Genomic DNA, 20,405 nt, shown 5'->3' with positions numbered 1-20,405 from the left:
CATACCCCGTAACACTGCTCTCTCCCCATCCCCGCACACGCAACAAGGGCAGAGTCCCTCTGGTCCTCACCTTTCACCCCACCAGCCGGCAAATACAACACATAATCCTCCGCCATTTCCGCCACCTCCAACGTGACCCCACCACTCGCCACATCTTCCCATCTCCCCCCATGTCTGCCTTCCACAAAGACCGCTCCCTCCGCAACTCCCTCGTCAATTCTTCCCTTCCCTCCCGCACCACCCCCTCCCCGGGCACTTTCCGTTGCAACCGCAAGAAATGCAACACCTGTCCCTTCACCTCCCCCCTCGACTCCATTCAAGGTCCCAAGCAGTCGTTCCAGGTGCGACAAAGGTTCACCTGTATCTCCTCCAACCTCATCTACTGCATCCGCTGCTCTAGATGTCAACTGATTTACATTGGTGAGACCAAGCGTAGGTTGGGCGATCGTTTCGCCGAACACCTCCGCTCAGTCCGCAATAACTTACCTGACCTCCCGGTGGCTCAGCACTTCAACTCCCCCTCCCATTCCCAATCCGACCTCTCTGTCCTGGGTCTCCTCCATTGCCAGAGTGAGCAACAGCGGAAATTGGAGGAACAGCACCTCGTATTCCGTCTGGGGTCCTTGCGTCCTTATGGCATTAACATTGAATTCTCCCAATTTGGCTAGCCCGTGCTGTCTCCTCCCCTTCCTCAACCCTCTAGCTGTCTCCTCCCATCCGCCCCCCCTCGGGCTCCTCCTCCTCCTCCCTTTTTCCTTCTTTCTTTCCCCACCCCCCATCAGTCTGAAGAAGGGTTTCGGCCCGAAACGTCGCCTATTTCCTTCGCTCCATAGATGCTGCTGCACCCGCTGAGTTTCCCCAGCAATTTTGTGTACCTCCTCCCAACTCTGATGAGGGACCCACCTCCCAATTCTTCAATGCCATTTGAACATCTGAGTGCAAGGCAAAACTGGATTGGCATATTGTCCACTTGCCTAGATGATTGCAACTGCTACAAGGCTTGAGAAACGAAACACCATCCATAACTAAATGGCTGCGTAATCTACCACGTCAAACATTGAGTCATTCAAGGCAATGTGGTCGTAATGTGTAAAATCGGAAAGGTGCCTTGAAATGATTTGATAAGGGTTTTGGTCAGTAACTCTACAATTCACAACCTCCACTATCTGAAGAGGTTATGGATCAGGCACATGGGAAGGGCAAAATATCAAAGATGTTCATGTTCCCATCCTAACTTGAAGTGTATAGGCATTCCGGCATTGTTTCAGGGTCAAATTTTGAGAACTTCAAGCTTAATGACATGGACTGCAGCAATTGAAGAAGGCAGTCCACCTCTGTAGGTATAATAAGGTGGACAAAGTATGCTGGTCTTGGCAGCCTTGTCCAACTTGTGAACACAAAATAGTTCAAGAATATTGTATATAATGAAACACTACAGGGAATGATTAGGTTGATACTGATGATGATTATTTTTTATCCTTTTACTCATCAAGTTCTTTCTTCATGGGTTAAGTTCAAATAAATGTTCATTTAGTTCAACTTGTTGGAAGTGTTTTCTTGAGACTGAAACTTGCTTTAAATGAATAGAAATACAATTTCAAAATCTAATACCAGTTTAGTAATATACTGAAGAGAACTCTTTTGTTATTCGGGTCAGTAAATGTTTATATTTTCAATTAATGTATTGTTTTGTATATGTTCCAGAAATCTTCCAGAGCCTATCATGACTTACAAGTTGCATTCAGAATTCATCTCTCTAACCAGTGAGTAGTCATGTGAACTATTGTGAAATATGCAGTTTTAAAATATGTACAAGTGATGTATGAGTGTAATTTGTTGCATGACCTAACATCGTGTCGATGCTGCACTTTTAACACAGTCAGTTGAAGGGGAACAGCAAGTCAGAAATTGTGTTGGGCAGTGCCAATGTCATATTTTACAAGCCCAAGTAAATGGGAGGCACATCAATTATTTTTTTTGATGGAATGAGAATCACCAATTGAAAGCTTTAAGTGGGTCGCTGACGTAACTAGGCATGGGCAGGCAGGAATGATGAATAATAGGAAAATTGAAGTACTAGAGTTTTGAACATGAGATTTATGGTGCAGAGGAGATGGGAAGTTGATCATGTGAGCACTGGAAAAGTTGAAATTAAAAATTCCAAAAACAAGCGTGAGATGTTAACAGCAGATAGACTGGTCCAGGCAGTGTTACAATAGATGGTATTTATGATGGAAAGGAAAAGGATTTGAAAGCTCAGGACAAGATCAGATCCGATCAGGTGCTGTGGTTGCAAAAGGTCTGGTTCGGCCTGATCATGTGGCAGTAAGTTGTTGGAATTGGAGTAAAGAGTATGGGTCGGTGGTGACAGCAAAGGATGATGGCTTGAGTCTTTTCGATTTTAGCTGAAGAATTTGAGGGTCATTCACACTGGCTATGGGGCAAAAAATCTCATAATACCGGAAGTGAAATAGTTGAATGAGATTAGACAAAAATGCTGCATCTATGGAGCGAAGGAAATAGGCAACGTTTCGGGCCGAAACCCTTCTTCAGCTCTTCTAGTTGAATGAGATTGTTGTCTGCAGGGTCAGATGACATTGCCTTTGTTTCCCTCCACCTCAGATGATTGAAGCATTGATTTATCAGGCAGTTCAAAAGAATGTGTAAATAAATTTACCCAATTAATGGAAGAAAACAGGACAAGAGGGCATCTACTGCAGAAATACAGTAAAACTGAAATAATCCAATATCTGATTATTTCGAAATCCCGAAGGTTTGGGATCTATCTCACACAACAGGATGTTGAAATATGGAAGTTATAAAACGTTGTTGATATAGGGTGCCAATTGTGAAAGTTAAGATTATGAGATTTTGTTGTGTTAGGGTTTTGAAGATTCTGGAATGAATGCGAGTAGAGGCAGTTGGTATGTTGATTGGCATTAATCTAAATGAATGGTGAATAGGCTTGGGTGGCTGGGATGCTGCAGTCTCTCTTTATAACTCCACGACAAGCTGGTGGTTATGGATGTGTAGTTTGAAGCAAAATGCAGGAGGTGGAATTACACAATGTTAAAGGTTGAGAAGTAACAGGTCTGATTTTTGTGTTGATAGAATGGTTCAGTAACACTTGTGCGATGTGTACAGTTTAAGGAATTAACTTGAAACTATCTAATGTGAGTGTTCCATTATATTTTCTGTTTTGCAGAAAGCGGCAGTCCTGAAACGAGAATCAAGCCACTTCATTCTCTCATTCACAAACTTCCAGAAAAGAATCGAGAATTATTAGGCATTCTCGTCAAGCATTTGGCTAAGTAAGATGCTAATCGCTATTGCAATCAGCCCTTTAGTCTACATATTTTAGTAATATAAATCGTTTTAAAGCAAAAAGCTGTTCACCTTGTCTTGTGTCAATTAGCAAATCTAATGTAACTCATGAATAGAATTGTCAATATTTTGAGGAATGCTTTTAATAATTACCAAAAATATCTGTGGGCAAGAAGAAACTGATTTTTTTTTTCCTGCTGCAGTATTTAAATTTTCTAAAGAATTGAAGAGCTGCCAAGATGATTAGCAGGCAGAGAGAATAATAACATCAGATTTAATTAATCTGCAACAAAAGCGAGTGCCACAATTAGCGAGCAATGGAATTTCAACTATATTTGCTGATGTTGCAGAGTGCAGCCCCGTGAGAAATGCTGCTGAAAGTAGATACTGGTTATGGTTACAATGAATACACACACACTCTGTAGTTTTAGGATTTTAATTAGTAATCTTGAATCAGTGGGGGAGGTTGATTTGATTGACTAGGAGAGGTGAGAAGAGTTGAAAGTTGGGACCTACTTTCCTTGGCAATAAGGGAAGCTGGTGGATGTTGGGGAAATCCAACTCATCTGGTTTCAAGACTAATTCAGGAACATGTAGAGATTGACAGGGGGTCCTAAATTCAAAATGTAAGCTGCCCTCCAAAAGTACATAAACCATCTTTAAAATAGTTGGCATAGCGATATTCACGGTTCTTGCTTTTTGGCATAAGCTCAATATCACTTTGGGCATTGTTGGACTTGTTATAATTGAACCAACTTCATTATCATTGGCCTTAATTATTTTCTGCGTAAGTGCTCTATAGCTTGAAACTGGATTTGTATACTTCAAAATCGCACTCTGGTGGCAAGATAATTTTATTTACCTCTAAAAGACAGTGTGGTTATTCATTTGATATCATTTCCAGAAAAACATTTTTATGTTCCTTGACAATATGATCTCTGTAAAGGCATAGAGTGTACACAGTCAGTCTGAAGAAGGGTTTTGGCCCGAAACGTCACCTATTTCCTTCGCTCCATAGATGCTGCTGCACCCGCTGAGTTTCTCCAGCATGTACCTTCGATCTTCCAGCATCTGCAGTTCCTTCTTGAACACGAGTGTGCACAGATGATCTGTTCACAGTAGGATTACAATAGAACCAAATTCTCAGTAAATCTAAATCTCAAACATAAAGTACAAAACTTATTTTTAGTCCTAATCTGTTGATATTTAAATTGTCATATTTCTAACACCAGAATCCAATCTGAACAAAAACTTAAGTTACTGCATTACCTGCAGATAAAAGTACAACGTGATTGGAGAACAAATTGTCTGAATTCTGTGTATTTTGCAAAGGATTGTTAATAGCATTAGTGTGTTCAGTTAATTTGCTTCTCAGCAGTTGATTTACTAGTATGGCTTTGGAGAGTTAAAAAAAAAAAGGAAATTGCATGATTTAAAAAAATATGACTGTTAATTGTAGTTAGAATTGCTTTGTTAAACCAAAATAGAAACCAGCATTTTCAAAGAAATTTTTCAATGGTCCAATGGAAAGTACTTACCCTCATTAGCCTCCTAATGGTACTTAAATTTCTAATCTGGTTCAAAGCTTTGTGGTCTTGCCTGTACCTCTGTAGCCACCTGCAATTCCCATAACCATATATGTACATTCCTCCCAATCCATCTTCCTGTGCATCCTCAATTTCCTTCACCACCATTGGTGACCTTATGCTCAATGTAGTTCGTACTTCCTTTATATTCCTCAAGTGCCCTGTCTGACATCATCTTCTTAATCCTCACTAGGCTTCCTTTTTTTGGGTCTAAATTAGCAACATTTCTCATCAACCCAGGTTATCCAACCTTGCCATCCTTGTCCTTCTTAATCATGGGAATATATTGCTCCTGTGTTCTAACCAGTTGGCTTTTAAATGACATCAGTATGTCTGATGTAGATTTGCTCAATAATAGCTAATCCCTATCTACTCTCTCTGACTCCTGCCTAATGCTGCTGTAATTACTATTTCCCCAATTTAGCATTTTCCCTGAGCTCCAGTCATATTGCTATCCAAAATTATTTGAAAACTTGCAGAGTTGCGATCATTGTTCGCAAAAGCTCCCCCACTTGCATTTTAGATAGACAAAAATGCTGGAGAAACTCAGTGGATGAGGTAGCATCTATGGAGCGAAGGAATGGGTGAAGTTTCGGGTCGAGACCCTTCTTCAGACTGTTTCCAGCCCCACTGTCTATTACGGCAGGAACGGGGTACTAATTGGGGACGATCAGCCATGATCACATTGAATGGCTCGAAGGGCCGAATGGCCTACTCTTGCACCTATTGTCTATTGTCACTTACATTTTGATCACTTGACCAGGCTGATTTCCCAAAGCAAGGTCTAGTATGTTTCACAAAATAGTTTCAATCAGTGGTATCATTATATTAATAATTAAAATAGAATTATTGAAAATGGTCAAAACAAATGTGTGTTGCGACAGGTTCTCAGTAATTAGTGGCTTAATTTACAGCTAAATGTAACCATTGGGTTGCTGTTTCCTTCTCTGCAGCGTATCTGATAATGCAAAACAAAACCTGATGACCGTTGCAAACCTTGGTGTTGTATTTGGACCAACTCTGATGAGAGCTCGGCAAGAAAGTGTTGCTGCCATCATGGATCTCAAGTTTCAGAACATTGTGGTGGAAATTCTAATTGAAAACTATGAAACGGTGAGTTCTCACTTCACAGGATCTCATGCCAAAAAATAAACTGCTCGGCCCTCTTGGAGCATTTACGTCAGCCCCATTCCCCCATTTTTCTGTTATCTCCTTTAATTATCCTGCCACCCATTAGGGATAATTTACAGTAACAGATTAACCCATCAACCAGCAAGTTTTTTGATATTTGGACAGAGCACCCGGGGAAAAGCCTTGTGGTCACAGAGTATGTGCAAATTTTTACAGATCCGAATTTAAACCTGGGTGCCTGGAGCCATGAGGCTGCACCACTAAGTGTTGTGTTACTGTTCCAGCCTTTTTGATAAAATCGCTTTTGTCAAATCAGTGAATTATAATATACTGATTGTTGTTCAAAGTTGATATGTAAGTGCAATTTCATTATTAATATGAAATTAACATGAGAGCACTCATTCCCCTTATCAGGAATGTAATCAAAACTCCCAATTTCATGAGTGAATTTGAGTTTTGCTCACTATTTCACTGATGAGCAGCACATTTGAACTGTAAAGTATTCAATGAGACTTGAACTGGTTCTGGATTCATTTTTGCTGGATTTGTTGGATAAGAGTTGGTCATGCACTTACTTTCAATGTTATTTTCAGTTGAAGGATTTGGCATTCTGATGATACATAGTTTAAAGTTAACCTAAGTCATCAAAATGTAATAGCTCAGAAATGTGTGATTTGGGCATCTGGCCCAGAATCGGACACAAGGTCTTTCTCCATAAGTATAATCTCTTCAGGATATTCTTAGGAGCTGATTGGACTTCACTACATTGTGTTATTTTTGATTAGATACCAGGTTCTTCTTGACAATAATTTGCTATGCATTTTGAATTACATTAAGCATCCATTTATTCTGGTTCATGAATGTCATTATGTAACCCACATGTATTTTTTTTAATCTGTAAGACATGATTTCCCATGCACAAAACCATGCTGATATACTTGTCCCAATGCAGTTAAATCCTCTCCACTAACTTTTTCACCAATCGTGTTAGGCTTACTGGCCTGTAGTTCCTTGGCTGGTCTATGCCGCTCTTCTTAAATAAAGACACAACATTAGCCACCCTCCAGTTGTCTGGTACCTCACCCCAGGGTTCTGAAAGAGGTGGCTTTAGTTTTTGTGTCGGCATTAGTAGTGATTACTGGAGTGAGGAGTGCTTTAGGCGATTGGGAAATGGCAATTATTACTCTGCTGTTCAAGAAGTAAGCGAAGCAGAAGAGTGCAAACTATAGGCCGATTAACCTGACTTCAGTGGTTGATAAGATTTTAGTCCATTTTAAAGGATGAGGTTTACGAGTACAATGGAATGTGGGGGTCCTTGTTCACCAGTCAATGAAAGTAAGCATGCAGGTACAGCAGGCAGTGAAGAAAGCGAATGGCATGTTGGTCTTTATAACAAAGAGGAGTTGAGTATAGGAGCAAACGGGTCCTTCTGCAGTTGTATAGGACCCTAGTGAGACCACACCTGGAGTATTGTGTGCAGTTTTGGTCCCCTAATTTGAGGAATTACATTCTTGCTATTGAGGGAGTGCAGCGTAGGTTTACAAGGTTAATTCCTGGGAGGGCGGGACTTTCATATGCTGAGAGAATGGAGCGGCTGGGCTTGTATACTCTGGCTTGGCGATCGTTTCGCCGAACACTTCCGCTCGGTCCGCATTAACCAACCTGATCTCCCTGTGGCTCAGCACTTCAACTCCCCCTCCCATTCCGAATCCGACCTTTCTGTCCTGGGCCTCCTCCATTGCCAGAGTGAGCACCACCCGAAACTGGAGGAGCAGCTCCTCATATCCCGCCCGCTTGGGCAGTCTGCATCCCGGTGGCCTGAACTTTGACTTCTCCAATTTCCGGTAGCCCTTGCTGTCTCCTCCCCTTCTCAGCTCTCCCTCAGCCCTCTGGCTCCTCCTCTTCCTTTCTTCTTCCAGCCCCCCCCACCCCTGTCTGAAGAAGGGCTTTGGCCCGAAACGTTGCCTGTTTCCTTCGCTCCATAGATGCTGCTGCACCCGCTGAGTTTCCCCAGCAATTTTGTCTACCTTTGTATACTCTGGAGTTTAGAAGGATGAGAGGGAATCTTATTGAAACATATAAGATTATTAAGGGTTTGGACACGCTAGAGGTAGGAAACATGTTCCCGATGTTGGGGGAGTCCAGAACCAGGGGCCACTATTTAAGAATAAGAGGTAAGCCATTTAGAATGGAGACGAGGAAACACTTTTTCTCACAGAGAGTTGTGAATCTGTGGAATTCTCTGCCTCAGAGGGTGGTGGAGGCTGGTTCTCTGGATACTTTCAAGAGAGAGCTAGATAGAGCTCTTAAAGATAGCGGAGTCAGGGGATATGGGGAGAAGGCAGGAACGGGGTACTGATTGGGGATGATCGGCCATGATCATCCCGGGATGATCATGGTAGAATGGCGGTGCTGGCTCGAAGGGCCGAACCGCCTACTCCTGAACCTATTGTCTATTGAGTACTTAGATGCACATGATAAAATAGGCCTAAGTCAGCATGGTTTTATGAAAGGGGCATCTTGTCTGACAAATCTGTTGGAATTCTTCGAGGAGGTTATTAGCAGGGTAGACAAAGGAGAGTCAGTGGACGGTGTTTACCTGGATTTTCAGAAGGCCTTTGCTAAGGTGCTGCAGCAGAGAAGAAACTACATGGATAGCAAGTTGGCTGAATGGCAGAAGGCAAAGAGTGGCAATAAAGTGGACTTTTTCTGCTTGGCTGCCAGTGATTAGCGGTGTTCGCAGAGGTCGGTGCTGGGGCCGCTACTCTTCCTGTTGTATATCAACGATTTGGGCGAGGGGATTGAAGGCTTTGTGGCCAGGTTTGCAGAGGGGCAGGTAGTGTAGAGAAAGCAGGGACTGCAGCAGGACTTGGACAGGTTGGGAGAGTGGCAGAGATGTGGCAGATGCAATACAGCCTTGCAAAGTGTGGAGTCATGCATTTTGGTAGTAGGAATGAAGGCATAAACTATTTTCTTAATGGGGAGAAAATTCAGATATCAGAGGTGCAAAGGGATGGGAGTGATGGTACAGGACTCCCAAAAAGTTAATTTGCAAGTTGAATTGGTAGTAAAGAAGGCAAATGCAATGCTACCATTTATTTCGAGAGGAGTATAATATAAAAACAGGGATGTAATGCTGAGGCTTTATAAGGCACAGGTTGGACCGCATTTGGAGTATTGGAGCAGTTTTGGACTCCGTATCTGAGGAAGGATGTGCCGGCATTGGAGGGGTCTAGAGGAGATTTACAAGAATGATCCCAGGAATGATTGACATATGATGACCGTTTGATAGCACTGGGTTTTTACTCACTGTAGTTTAGAAGGATGAGGGGGCATCTCATTGAAGCTTAACGAATAGTGATAAGCTTGGATAGAGTGGATGTGGAAAGAATGTTTCCACTAGTGGAAGAGTCTTGGACCAGAGGCCACAGCCTCAGAATAAAAGGACATACCTTTAAAAAGGAGCTGAGGTAGGGGTTGAATCTGTGGAATTCATTACCACAGGCGGCTGTGGAAAGACACGTCAATGGATATTTTAAGGCAGAGATTGACATATTCTTGATTAGTGCGGGTGTCAGGGGTTAAGGGGAGAAGGGAGGAGAATGGGGTTGAGAGGGAAAGATAGATTAGCCTATGGAATGGCCTAATTCTGCTCCTATAATTTTTTGAATTTATGAATGTGTCGGGAAACATGCCTTCCCTTTTGCTGTGGTATCTCTCTCACGTTTCCTCTGTTTCCCAGACGTCTGCTCACACCTCACATCCAAACAGAACAGAGATAGAGATAGTAATTTAAGAAGGAATTGCAGATGCTGGGAAAAATCGAAGGTAGACAAAAATGCTGGAGAAACTCAGCGGGTGAGGCAGCATTATGGAGTGAAGGAATAGGTGACGTTTCGGGTCGAGACCCTTCTTCACCTTTCACTACACCAGCCTCCATCCTTCGTGTTTCCGCCAGCTGCAACAAGATCCCATCACCAGCCACAGCTTCTCATTCCTGTTGCTTTCTGCTTGTCGAGGAAGTATTCCCTTTGTGGTCCACTCATCACTCCCCATCTGCACTCCACTTCCCTTCCCCCTGGCAATTATCCCTGCAACCACAGGATGTGTTACGCTTGTCCTTATACCACCTGCCTCACAACCATGCAGGTACCTAAATGGCCACACCATGTAAAGCACAGATTCACGTACAATCTTGTCTCCTCCAACCTGTGCTTCCAATTCCAAGGCTGCATCTATATTAACGCAACAAAGTGTAGTCTAGGCGACCAACTTGTCTGCAGTTGCCATCCTGTGCTTCCAGTTAAATTTCAGTTCTCTTTTCCATTCCCTCATTGACCTGTCCATCATCACGGCCAGAATAAGGCCCAACAAAAACTCCTCAAACGGTTTTCATTGTCCCCTTTATCATCAGATCACAACACTGGCAACCATTGTGTTCCTGCTTATCACCTTCCAACAGGTGTCCGCACCTTAACCGTTACCTGCCTCCAGCCATCAGCTACCTGCCTGTACTTCTCAACTCCATCCTTGGCCTCCTCTACCTGACTCCATATTCTATCATCCTTCACCCCTCCCAAGTCCACCAATCACCTCTCGCTTCTGTTTCACTGCTCACTTTCTCTACACTCGCTACTTTTCCCCTCCACTGACAGTCTTCATGCAAGGTTTTGATAGCAAATGCTGACAATGCCTTTCCCCTCCTTCAGATGCTGCTCAGCCCATGATTTCTCCAGCAGCTTGTTTGTTGCTACAAAGATTCCAGCAGCTGCAGACTCAACCTGGTTAGCAATTTGGAGAGCGAGACGGGATCACTAGATGTGGTTATGTAGTTAGATTCTAATAAAATTATTCCATTAGTTTGTATTAAGATGGTTTTATGTATGTTTGTCTGGATCAGTCCTGTGCTTGTATGTAACAGGATCCATCCTGTCACTGATAAGGACAGTAAGTCAACCCAAAGTCTAGACTTGTTTTGTTTGCGAGTGCTCTCACTGAAAAGTTCCCTTCTGTACACAAATTAGAAGATGGAGTGTAACAAGTCAACCCAAAGATCTCCTTTGCCCATATAGCAAATATAATTATAATATTTGCACATGGGTAAAAACTGCAACGTGAAGGAAACCCATGCAGTTAAGAAGAGAATTGTACACATGCACCACCTGTGATCAGAATAGAACTGAGGCAGCTGCACTCACCATTGTGCAACTTCACACATTTTTTTTCCCTAAGCGCAATAAGTATTGAGAATTAGAATTTTGAGTAAAATTTAAATTTATTTTGGGTGCGACAAATTATACATCAAAATAATTCTAGTTCCATTTGTGTTTTTTGTGAACTTTGCACAGAGATTGTGTGGCTAACTGAATATCCTTCACAAACGTCCCATATGTAACATTACCCTATAGAATAATACAAAAATTACTTCATTACTGTAAGGGCTCGAAGTAGAGAAGTTGGGTTGTAACGTTGCACAATATGTTTGCTAAGGCCACATTGAGTATTGTATTCACTTTTGATCACACAGCCACAGGACTTCAGGGACTGAGTTATAGGGAGAGTTTGGGCAGGAGAGGACTTTATTCCTTGGAGTGTAGGAGATTGAGGGGTGATCTTATCGAGATGTGTAAAATCCTGTGGGGCATAGATCGGGTAAACGCACAGTCTTTTTCTTAGGGTGTGGAATCAACAACTAGAGGGCATAGGTTTAAGGTGACGGGGGAAAAAAATTAATAGGATCCTGAGGAGCAACTATTTCACACACAGGATGGTGAGTATATGGAACAAGTTGCCTGAGAAAGTAGTCAAGATGGATACAGTAACAACATTTAAAAGACATTTTAAATGTATAGTGATGGGAAGGTTTTATATGGATATGGGTTAAACATGGGTGAAAGAGACTAGTGTAGATGGGTGCCATGGTTCGCTACATGGACGAGTTGGGTCGAGGGACTAGGTTTTGTCCTGTTGACTCTAACTCTCCAAAGAAGCTATTTTGGTATTAAACTGTTTTCAGTCTAGTTTAGTTTAGAGATACAGCACAAAAACAGGCCGTTCGAGTCTGCACCAACCAGTGATCCCCGCACATTAACACCACCCTACAGACACTAGGGACAATTTACATTCATACCGAGCCAATTAACCTGCAAACCTGTACGTCTTTGGAGTGTGGGAGGAAACCGAAGATCTCGGAGAAAACCCACGCGGTCACGGGGAGAACGTACAAACTGCGTACAGACAGCACCCGTAGTCAAAAACAGGAAAGCAGACTATTATCTAAATGGTGGCCGATTAGGAAAAGGGGAGATGCAGCGAGACCTGGGTGTCATGGTACACCAGTCATTGAAAGTAGGCATGCAGGTGCAGCAGGCAGTGAAGAAAGCGAATGGTATGTTAGCATTCATAGCAAAAGGATTTGAGTATAGGAGCAGGGAGGTTCTACTGCAGTTGTACAGGGTCTTGGTGAGACCACACCTGGAGTATTGCGTACAGTTTTGGTCTCCAAATCTGAGGAAGGACATTATAGCCATAGAGGGGGTGCAGAGAAGGTTCACCAGACTGATTCCTGGGATGTCAGGACTTTCATATGAAGAAAGACTGGATAGACTTGGCTTATACTCGCTAGAATTTAGGAGATTGAGAGAGGATCTTATAGAAACGTACAAAATTCTTATGGGGTTGGACAGGCTAGATGCAGGAAGATTGTTCCCGATGCTGGGGAAGTCCAGGACAAGGGGTCACAGCTTAAGGATAAGGGGGAAATCCTTTAGGACCGAGATGAGAAGAAACTTTTTCACACAGAGAGTGGTGAATCTCTGGAACTCTCTGCCACAGAGGGTAGTTGAGGCCAGTTCATTGGCTATATTTAAGAGGGAGTTAGATGTGGCCCTTGTGGCTAAAGGGATCAGGGGGTATGGAGAGAAGGCAGGTACGGGATACTGAGTTGGATGATCAGCCATGATCATATTGAATGGCGGTGCAGGCTCGAAGGGCCGAATGGCCTACTCCTGCACCTATTTTCTATGTATCTATCTATGTAGTCGGATTCAAACCCAGATCTCTGGTGCTGAAAGCGCTGCAAGGCGGCAACTCTACCGCTGTACCAGCCCTTGATGGTTGATGATTGATGAAGTTTTATCTTTATACCAGTAGGTGTCGCCCTCAAATAGAATTACATATTGGGAAGCTGCCTTGGATTTTTAACTGTTCAAGAAGGAACTGCAGATGCTGGAAAATCGAAGGTACACAAAAATGCTGGAGAAACTCAGCGGGTGCAGCAGCATCTATGGAGTGAAGGAAATAGGTGACGTTTCGGGCCGAAACCCTTCTTCAGTCTGAAGAAGGGTTTCGGCCCGAAACGTCACCTATTTCCTTCGCTCCATAGATGCTGCTGCACCCGCTGAGTTTCTCCAGCATTTTTGTGTACCTTGGATTTTTAACTGTTGGGAGTGGACTGCTTGCTGTTTGATATTAGAATAACGATTGTACTGTTTTATTTATATGTTTTTTATGGAAATGCCTTGTAGTTAATCATGCCGTTAGCTGCTTTGAACACATGTTGGTTTAAGGATTTGTAGATTGAACCCCATAGCATTTGTGACTGAATACCAGTAGCTTGATTGTAGTAATTTACAATGAATAGTCTCTGTGTTTAAAAGCTATCTTATAATGTGTAATATTCTCGTCCATTATGTGCAGCAAATTACATTAATTACCTTTTTGTCCACTCGGGTGCTTCAGAATTTAAATTAATAACCATTTCATAAATCCAACCACGTACACTATGAGCATCCAGTTAATGAAGAATGCACATAATCAGCTCAGTAAGTTTGTGATCATTAGTCCCTCATATGGTTTACATTGTTTATTTGTTTACATGACATTGTCTTGTAAAAAGATTGAGATCAGGAGGAACATGACCAGGATTGATCAAAAGTTTAGAACTGTTCTTTTTTGACAACGTTCATATCATTATTTATGATAAATCATTGTGGCACAAGACTTGAATTATGGACTTTTATTACAATGGGATTGCAAAGGCTTTCATTTTTATTGATTATCAAAATTGGCCCTCCATGTGTACTTGGACGGCTTGTAGCCTAGTGGTATGAATTTTGATTTCTCTAACCAGGTAACCCCCGGTAACCTCTCTCTCTCTATCCCTCCCCCACCCAAGTCGCACAAGCTTCCCATTTTCACCCAACAAACAGCTAACAATGGCCTGTTTCCTTTATCATCGTTACTTTTTTGCATATCTTTCATTCTTTATCTCTCTACCTCATCGCCTATATCTTTCGCTTCCCTTATCGCTAACCAGTCTGAAGAAGAGTCTCGACCCGAAATGTCACCCATTCCTTCCCTCCAGAAATGCTGCCAGTCCAGCTGAGTTACTCCAGCTTTTTGTGTCTATCTCCATATGTACTGTTCAACTTGGAATATCATTCAGGTCTATCGAAGTGCAATACATTTTTGATTTTAAAGATTTGTCAAGCTTCATCTTCCGAATCTGTTTACTTCTTTAGGAATTGTTATGCAAAATCACATTATTTGGTGAGCGAACATAGAGGGCTATAAATAAAATCTACACCTTGTAATTTTCAGATATTTGGAACGGTTCCAGATGCCAGTGTGGGCCAGTCAGAGACTTGCATAACACTATCCTCAAATAGACTGGCCAGAAGGATGACACAAGGCACACGCCATTTAAGGTCAAGGCCCATAGCCGTATATAATTTCGCGGCAGACGCAGAAAAAGGTAGGAATCAATTCACCGTTAAACTGTAATCTTATTTCATCATTGGAGACACATGCCTATGAACTTAGGGGTTGTGAATTGGAAGAAAAAAAAAGAGAAGTATAACATAGCAAAGATGAGCGGGAAGCCAGAGGATTGGGAAATTTTTAAAGAACAACAGAAGCTAACTAAAAAGGCAATACGGTGAGAAAGGATGAGGTACGAAGGTAAGCTAGCCAAGAATATAAAGGAGGACAGTAAAAGCTTCTTTAGGTATGTGAAGAAGAAAAAAATAGTTAAGACCAAAGTTGGACCCTTGAAGACTGAAATAGGTGAATTTATTATGGCGAACAAGGAAATGGCAGACGAGTTGAACTGGTGCCTTCCTTAGTGAAGACAGATCCAACAATCTCCCTGATGTACTAGTGACCAGAGGATCTAGGGTGACGGAGGGACTGAAGGAAATTCACATTAGGCAGGAAATGGTGTTGGGTAGACTGATGGGACTGAAGGCTGATAAATCCCCAGGGCCTGATGGTCTGCATCCCAGGCTACGTAAGGAAGTGGCTCTAGAAATTGTGGACGCATTGGTGATCATTTTCCAATGTTCTTTACAGATGTTAAGAACTAATGTTCTTAGCTAATGTTATCCCACTTTCTAAGAAAGGCGGGAGAGAGAAAATAGGGAATTGTAGACCAGTTGGCCTGACATCGGTGGTGGGGAAGATGCTGGAGTCAATTATAAAAGATGAAATAACGGCACATTTGGATAGTAGTAACAGGATCGGTCCGACTCAGCATGGATTTACGAAGGGGAAATCATGCTTGACTAATCTTCTGGAATTTGTTGAGGATGTAACTAGGGAAATGGACTTGGGTGAGCCAGTGGATGTAGTGTACCTGGACTTTCAGAAAGCATTTGATAAGGTCCCACAGGAGATTAGTGGGCAAAATTAGATCACATGGTATTGTGGCAGGGTACTGACATGGATAGAAAATTGGTTGGCAGACAGGAAACAAAGAGTAGGGATTAACGGGTCCCTTTCAGAATGGCAGGCAGTGACTAGTGGGGTACCGCAAGGCTCGGTGGTGGGACCCCAGCTATTTACAATATACATTAATGATTTAGATGAAGGGATTAAAAGTAACATTAGCAAATTTGCAGATGACACAAAGCTGGGTGGCAGTGTGAACTGTGAGGAGGATGCTATGAGGATGCAGGGTGACTTGGACAGGTTGGGTGAGTGGGCAGATGCATGGCAGATGCAGTTTAATGTGGATAAATGTGAGGTGGCAAAAACAGGAAGGCAGATTATTTTCTGAATGGTGCCAAGTTGGGAAAAGGGGAAGTACAACGGGATCTGGGGGTCCTTGTTCACCAGTCAATGAAAGTAAGCATGCAAGTGCAGCAGGCAGTGTAGAAAGCGAATGGCATGTTGGCCTTTATAACAAGAGGAGTAGAGTATAGGAGCAAAGAGGTCCTCCTGCAGTTGTACAGGGCCCTTGTGAGACCACACCTGGAGTATTGTGTGTAGATTTGGTCTCCAAATTTGAGGAAGGACATTCTTGCAATTGAGGGAGTGTAGCATAGGTTCACGAGGTTAATTCCCGGGATGGCAAGACTGTCATATGTTGATAGAATGGAGCGGCTGGGCTTGTATACTCAGGAATTTAGAAGGATGAGAGGGCATCTTATTGAAACATATAAGATTATTAAGGGTTTGGACACGCAAGAGACAGGAAACATGTTCCCGATGTAGGGGGAGTCCAGAGGGCCACTGTTTAAGAGTCCAGGGGCCATTGTTTAAGAATAAGGTGTAAGCCATTTAGAACAGAGATGAGGAAAAACGTTTTCACACTGAGAGCTGTGAATCTGTGTTATTCTCTGCCTCAGTAGGCAGTGGAGAACCATTCTCTGGATGCTTTCAAGAGAGAGTTAGATAGAGCTCTTAAAAGATAGCGGAGTCATGGGATATGGGGAGAAGGCAGGAACGGGGTACTGATTGTGAGTGATCAGCCATGATCATTGAATGGCGGTGCTGGCTCGAAGAGCCGAATGTCCTTCTCCTACACCTATTGTCTATTGAAAAACTAATTTATTTTGTAATTCCCTCCTTGCATTCAATGTAGTCGTACTTCTTTTTTCACATTCGGCAAACTGTATTGAGGCAATTCTCAACCCTCCACCCGTGGCACTGAGCTGTGGGGAGGTGAAAGTGAAGTTCATAGCGTAAATAGGGCCCTCTCAGTGATGGACAACAACTGATTTTTCCCTCCGTGAAGATTGTTCAGTCTGAGAAGGTTTTGCTTGTTGCTTATGTGCGTTAAATTTTAGCAGTTTAATGTTTATGAATGGGGATGTTATTGAGGATTCCTGTGGTTTATTACTTAATATCTAAGCAGCCTTTGAAAAGAAAGTAGTTTAGGAGTGTCCGTCTGAGATTGAATTGGGACTCTCTCTTGACAACTTGCTTCATTGTATACTGCCCTAACTCTGACCCTTACTCAATCATATTGCTTTCTCAAACAACAACTCTTGAGGTTATGCGGGTTAAGATACAGTTTCTACTTGGTTTAGTGCTTTGAGGTGTTGATTTCTCTGAGGTTTTCACATTTCCAATTGTACTTAATAAAAACCTGTCATCATCTGGACTAAATTTGGCTATGGTTCTTGTTTAGCAATTGATGTGTAGCAGACTGAAAATATCACTATTAAGCACGAAAAGGAAATCTGCTAGACAAACTCTGCAAGTCGGGAAATCTGGATGAAGGGTCTTGATCATAAACATCAACTGCCCATTTTCCTCCACAGATACTGCCTGGCTTGCTGAGTTCCAGCAGAAATTCTCCTTTTCGTGCTCCACTTTCCAGTATCAGCAGTCTCTTGTGCATCCTACTATCACCTTTAAATTATTCTGACATCAATGAAACTGAATTTCATAAGCTGAGTAAAACATGCAGCTACTGCATTAAAGCATGCTTAACAGTGAGTTATGGGAAGCAGCTTTAGAGATGAATTGACCTTTGAGCAACTGTCGATGTAAAAAAAAGATATAAATGCTTCATTTGTTTTAAAATGGGGTTTTAAGTTTCTAATCTGAAAAGAAAAGGCAAAGCCTGCAATATCTGTTAATCATCCATAAAATATAATTCACAATACATGTGATAAAAGGCTTGAAAGACTATGTAACTCTTGGAAACTGGTAGTTGAAATTATGCTGAATTATTCTTCAGCAAAATTATTTTAGGTATTAACAAGGTAGAAAGTGTTATAAATATGAAATTACATAATGATATTGGTCCTTGGCTGGGTTTAGCTGTGAGTGAGATATTCTAATTTACTGAGGAACAGGCATACAACAGTGTACAGAAGCAAACAATGAATTGGAGAAATATAGGTCATGCACAGGGGCGGACCTATCAGACTGTCGACAAATAAAACTTGCCACTACAAATAAGTAGGCACAAGGTACAGCACCTGCTGGATACAAGCAAAAAAGACACCTTCTGCTGGAGTAACTCAGCGGGTCAGACACCCATCTCTGAATATTTGTTATTTGCACTATCAGTTTATTTATTCATGTGTGTATATATTTATATCATGGTATATGGACACATTTATCTGTTTTGTAGTAAATGCCTACTATTTTCTGTGTGCTTAAGCAAAGCAAGAATTTCATTGTCCTATACAGGGACACATGACAATAAACTCACTTGAACTTGAAAGGCACGGCTAGGCGACGCTTCAGGTTGGGACCCTTCTTCAGACTAATTATAGTAGGGGAGAAAGCTGAGAAAAGAGATGGGGGTGGGACAAGGCTTGGCAAGTGATAGGTGGCTAGGCACAAAATGCTAGAGTAACTCAGTGGGTCAGGCAGCGTCTCTGGAGAGGAATAGGTTATGTTTTGGGTCAAGACCCTACATCATACTGATAATCATGGGAGAGGGGATTTGGCAGTGGATTTTGCAAAATAAGTAGGAAGGAACTGTAGATGCTGGGAGATTTCGCAGTGGAGCTACCTCCTCTCCCCTAATGGGCCTGTCCCACTTAGGCGACTTTTTAGGTGAGTGCAGGGGACTCTGCGCTCGCCACATGTTCGCTGATGGTTTCTGGTGAGTCTCTTTCATGGTCGCGAGGAGTTCCAGCATTATGGGAACTAGTCGTGGCCTCAGTATGGCCACTGCAAATTTTTCAATGTTAAAAAATTGGTCGCCATGGAGAAAATTGATAATCCTGTAGTCGTAGGTGCATTTGTAGTGGGGTCCCCATGTAATTATGGGTAGTCGTAGGTAGTTTTAGTTAATCGCCTTTGCTTACCGGTCATTTTCATTGGCTCATTGGGGAAAAGAAACGTAAGCAGGAGTTTTCAGAACCAAGGATAACCGACCGGTTATGCTAAATGTCCGCCGAACTTCACAGCCGTGTATCTCTGGCTTATTAAAAGTTGTCTGGCTTCTTAAAAGTTGTCTCCACTCCTTCTCCCCTGTCCTCCCCCCCTCCCCTCTTTTAAAGGACGTACCGTACATTGTGTTAGCCATCTGAATTACAGTGCCAACCTTCCTGTTTATCGTGGTGTGTGTCTGTATCAACTTGGCTTTGTACCGTGTGAATTTCATACAGCGCTCGCCTGCTTGCCCTGGCCCCCGCTGTGTGTATGTGTGTGTGTCTGTGTGCGTGTGTGTGCGTGCGTGCGCCCCATTTTTTCGGGCGACTGCCGGCAACTTGACAGTCGCCGGCAGTCCGCTGAAAAATCGCCTAAGTGGGACAGGCCCATTACGCTCAGTCTGAAGCAGGGTCTCGACCCCAAATGTCACCTATTCCTTTTCTCCACAAATGTTCCCTGACCCATTGAATTACTCCAGCATTTTGTGTCTATCTTTGGTGTAAACCAGTACCTGCAGTTCCTTCCTTCACTAGTGATAGGTGGATACAGGTGAGGGAGAGTTTTATTGGCAGGTACACAAAAAAGCTGGAGAAACTCAGCGGGTGCAGCAGCATCTATGGAGCGTAGGAAATGGGCAACGTTTCGGGCCAAAACTTATTGGCAGATGACTGGACAAAGGCTAGAATTGAAATGAAGAGAGGCTGTGAGATAAGGAGAGAAGAGGAGTAATTGTGTATTGTAAATGGGTGCTAATCCATTTTATAACAATGGCAGCCCTTCACCCTAATTTGCATATTTCTACACAATATGTTCTCTGTGGGTCACATGTTTGGCCTACATGTGAGAAACTTGCTTTGTTTATTAGTAGGCAGGTGGAACCTCAGTATAACGATTCATGCAAAATATTGCCCAAATAGTGTCCAACCCCTTTGTCCAGTAGACTGTGGCAGAATGAACCTTTTGGGATTGAGCTTCAACCTGAAGATCCCTGAACAAATTTGAAAGTTACTATAAATGCAACATTTGGAAAAACATTTCACAATCCACTAGACTTATTAATGAATGAAGCAGCCATTAAGTAAGAACCCTCAAAAAAAAAAATAGTTTATTACCCAGTCATGTGGTGCATCCGCAGCTTTAAATTAACAATTTGGAGATTATGGTTAATTTTCTAATCACAGATTTTTGCCCAAACCAATCACATTTGTACTATCGGGATTGACTTCATGTGTTCCTAAAACTAAA

The 20,405-nt window shown here is 42.5% G+C and overlaps 1 protein-coding gene across 2 annotated transcripts in view; it reads left to right on the top strand.

Annotated features, from left to right (window-relative positions):
* Nucleotides 1-20,405, top strand: part of arhgap10 (Rho GTPase activating protein 10) — a 168,413-nt gene that overhangs the window by 129,120 nt on the left and 18,888 nt on the right. For both annotated transcript variants that reach the window (XM_033017799.1, XM_033017808.1), the window contains 4 exons: nt 1,705-1,763; nt 3,206-3,311; nt 5,864-6,023; nt 14,643-14,796. In XM_033017799.1, coding sequence (XP_032873690.1) covers nt 1,705-1,763; nt 3,206-3,311; nt 5,864-6,023; nt 14,643-14,796 — 479 coding nt within the window. The remainder of the gene's footprint in view (nt 1-1,704; nt 1,764-3,205; nt 3,312-5,863; nt 6,024-14,642; nt 14,797-20,405) is intronic.

The sequence above is a fragment of the Amblyraja radiata genome, chromosome 1 (assembly GCF_010909765.2).
Source record: "Amblyraja radiata isolate CabotCenter1 chromosome 1, sAmbRad1.1.pri, whole genome shotgun sequence".
NCBI lineage: Eukaryota > Metazoa > Chordata > Chondrichthyes > Rajiformes > Rajidae > Amblyraja > Amblyraja radiata.
Note: the sequence above shows the minus strand (reverse complement) of the source record. Positions and strands in the feature narration are given on the sequence as shown.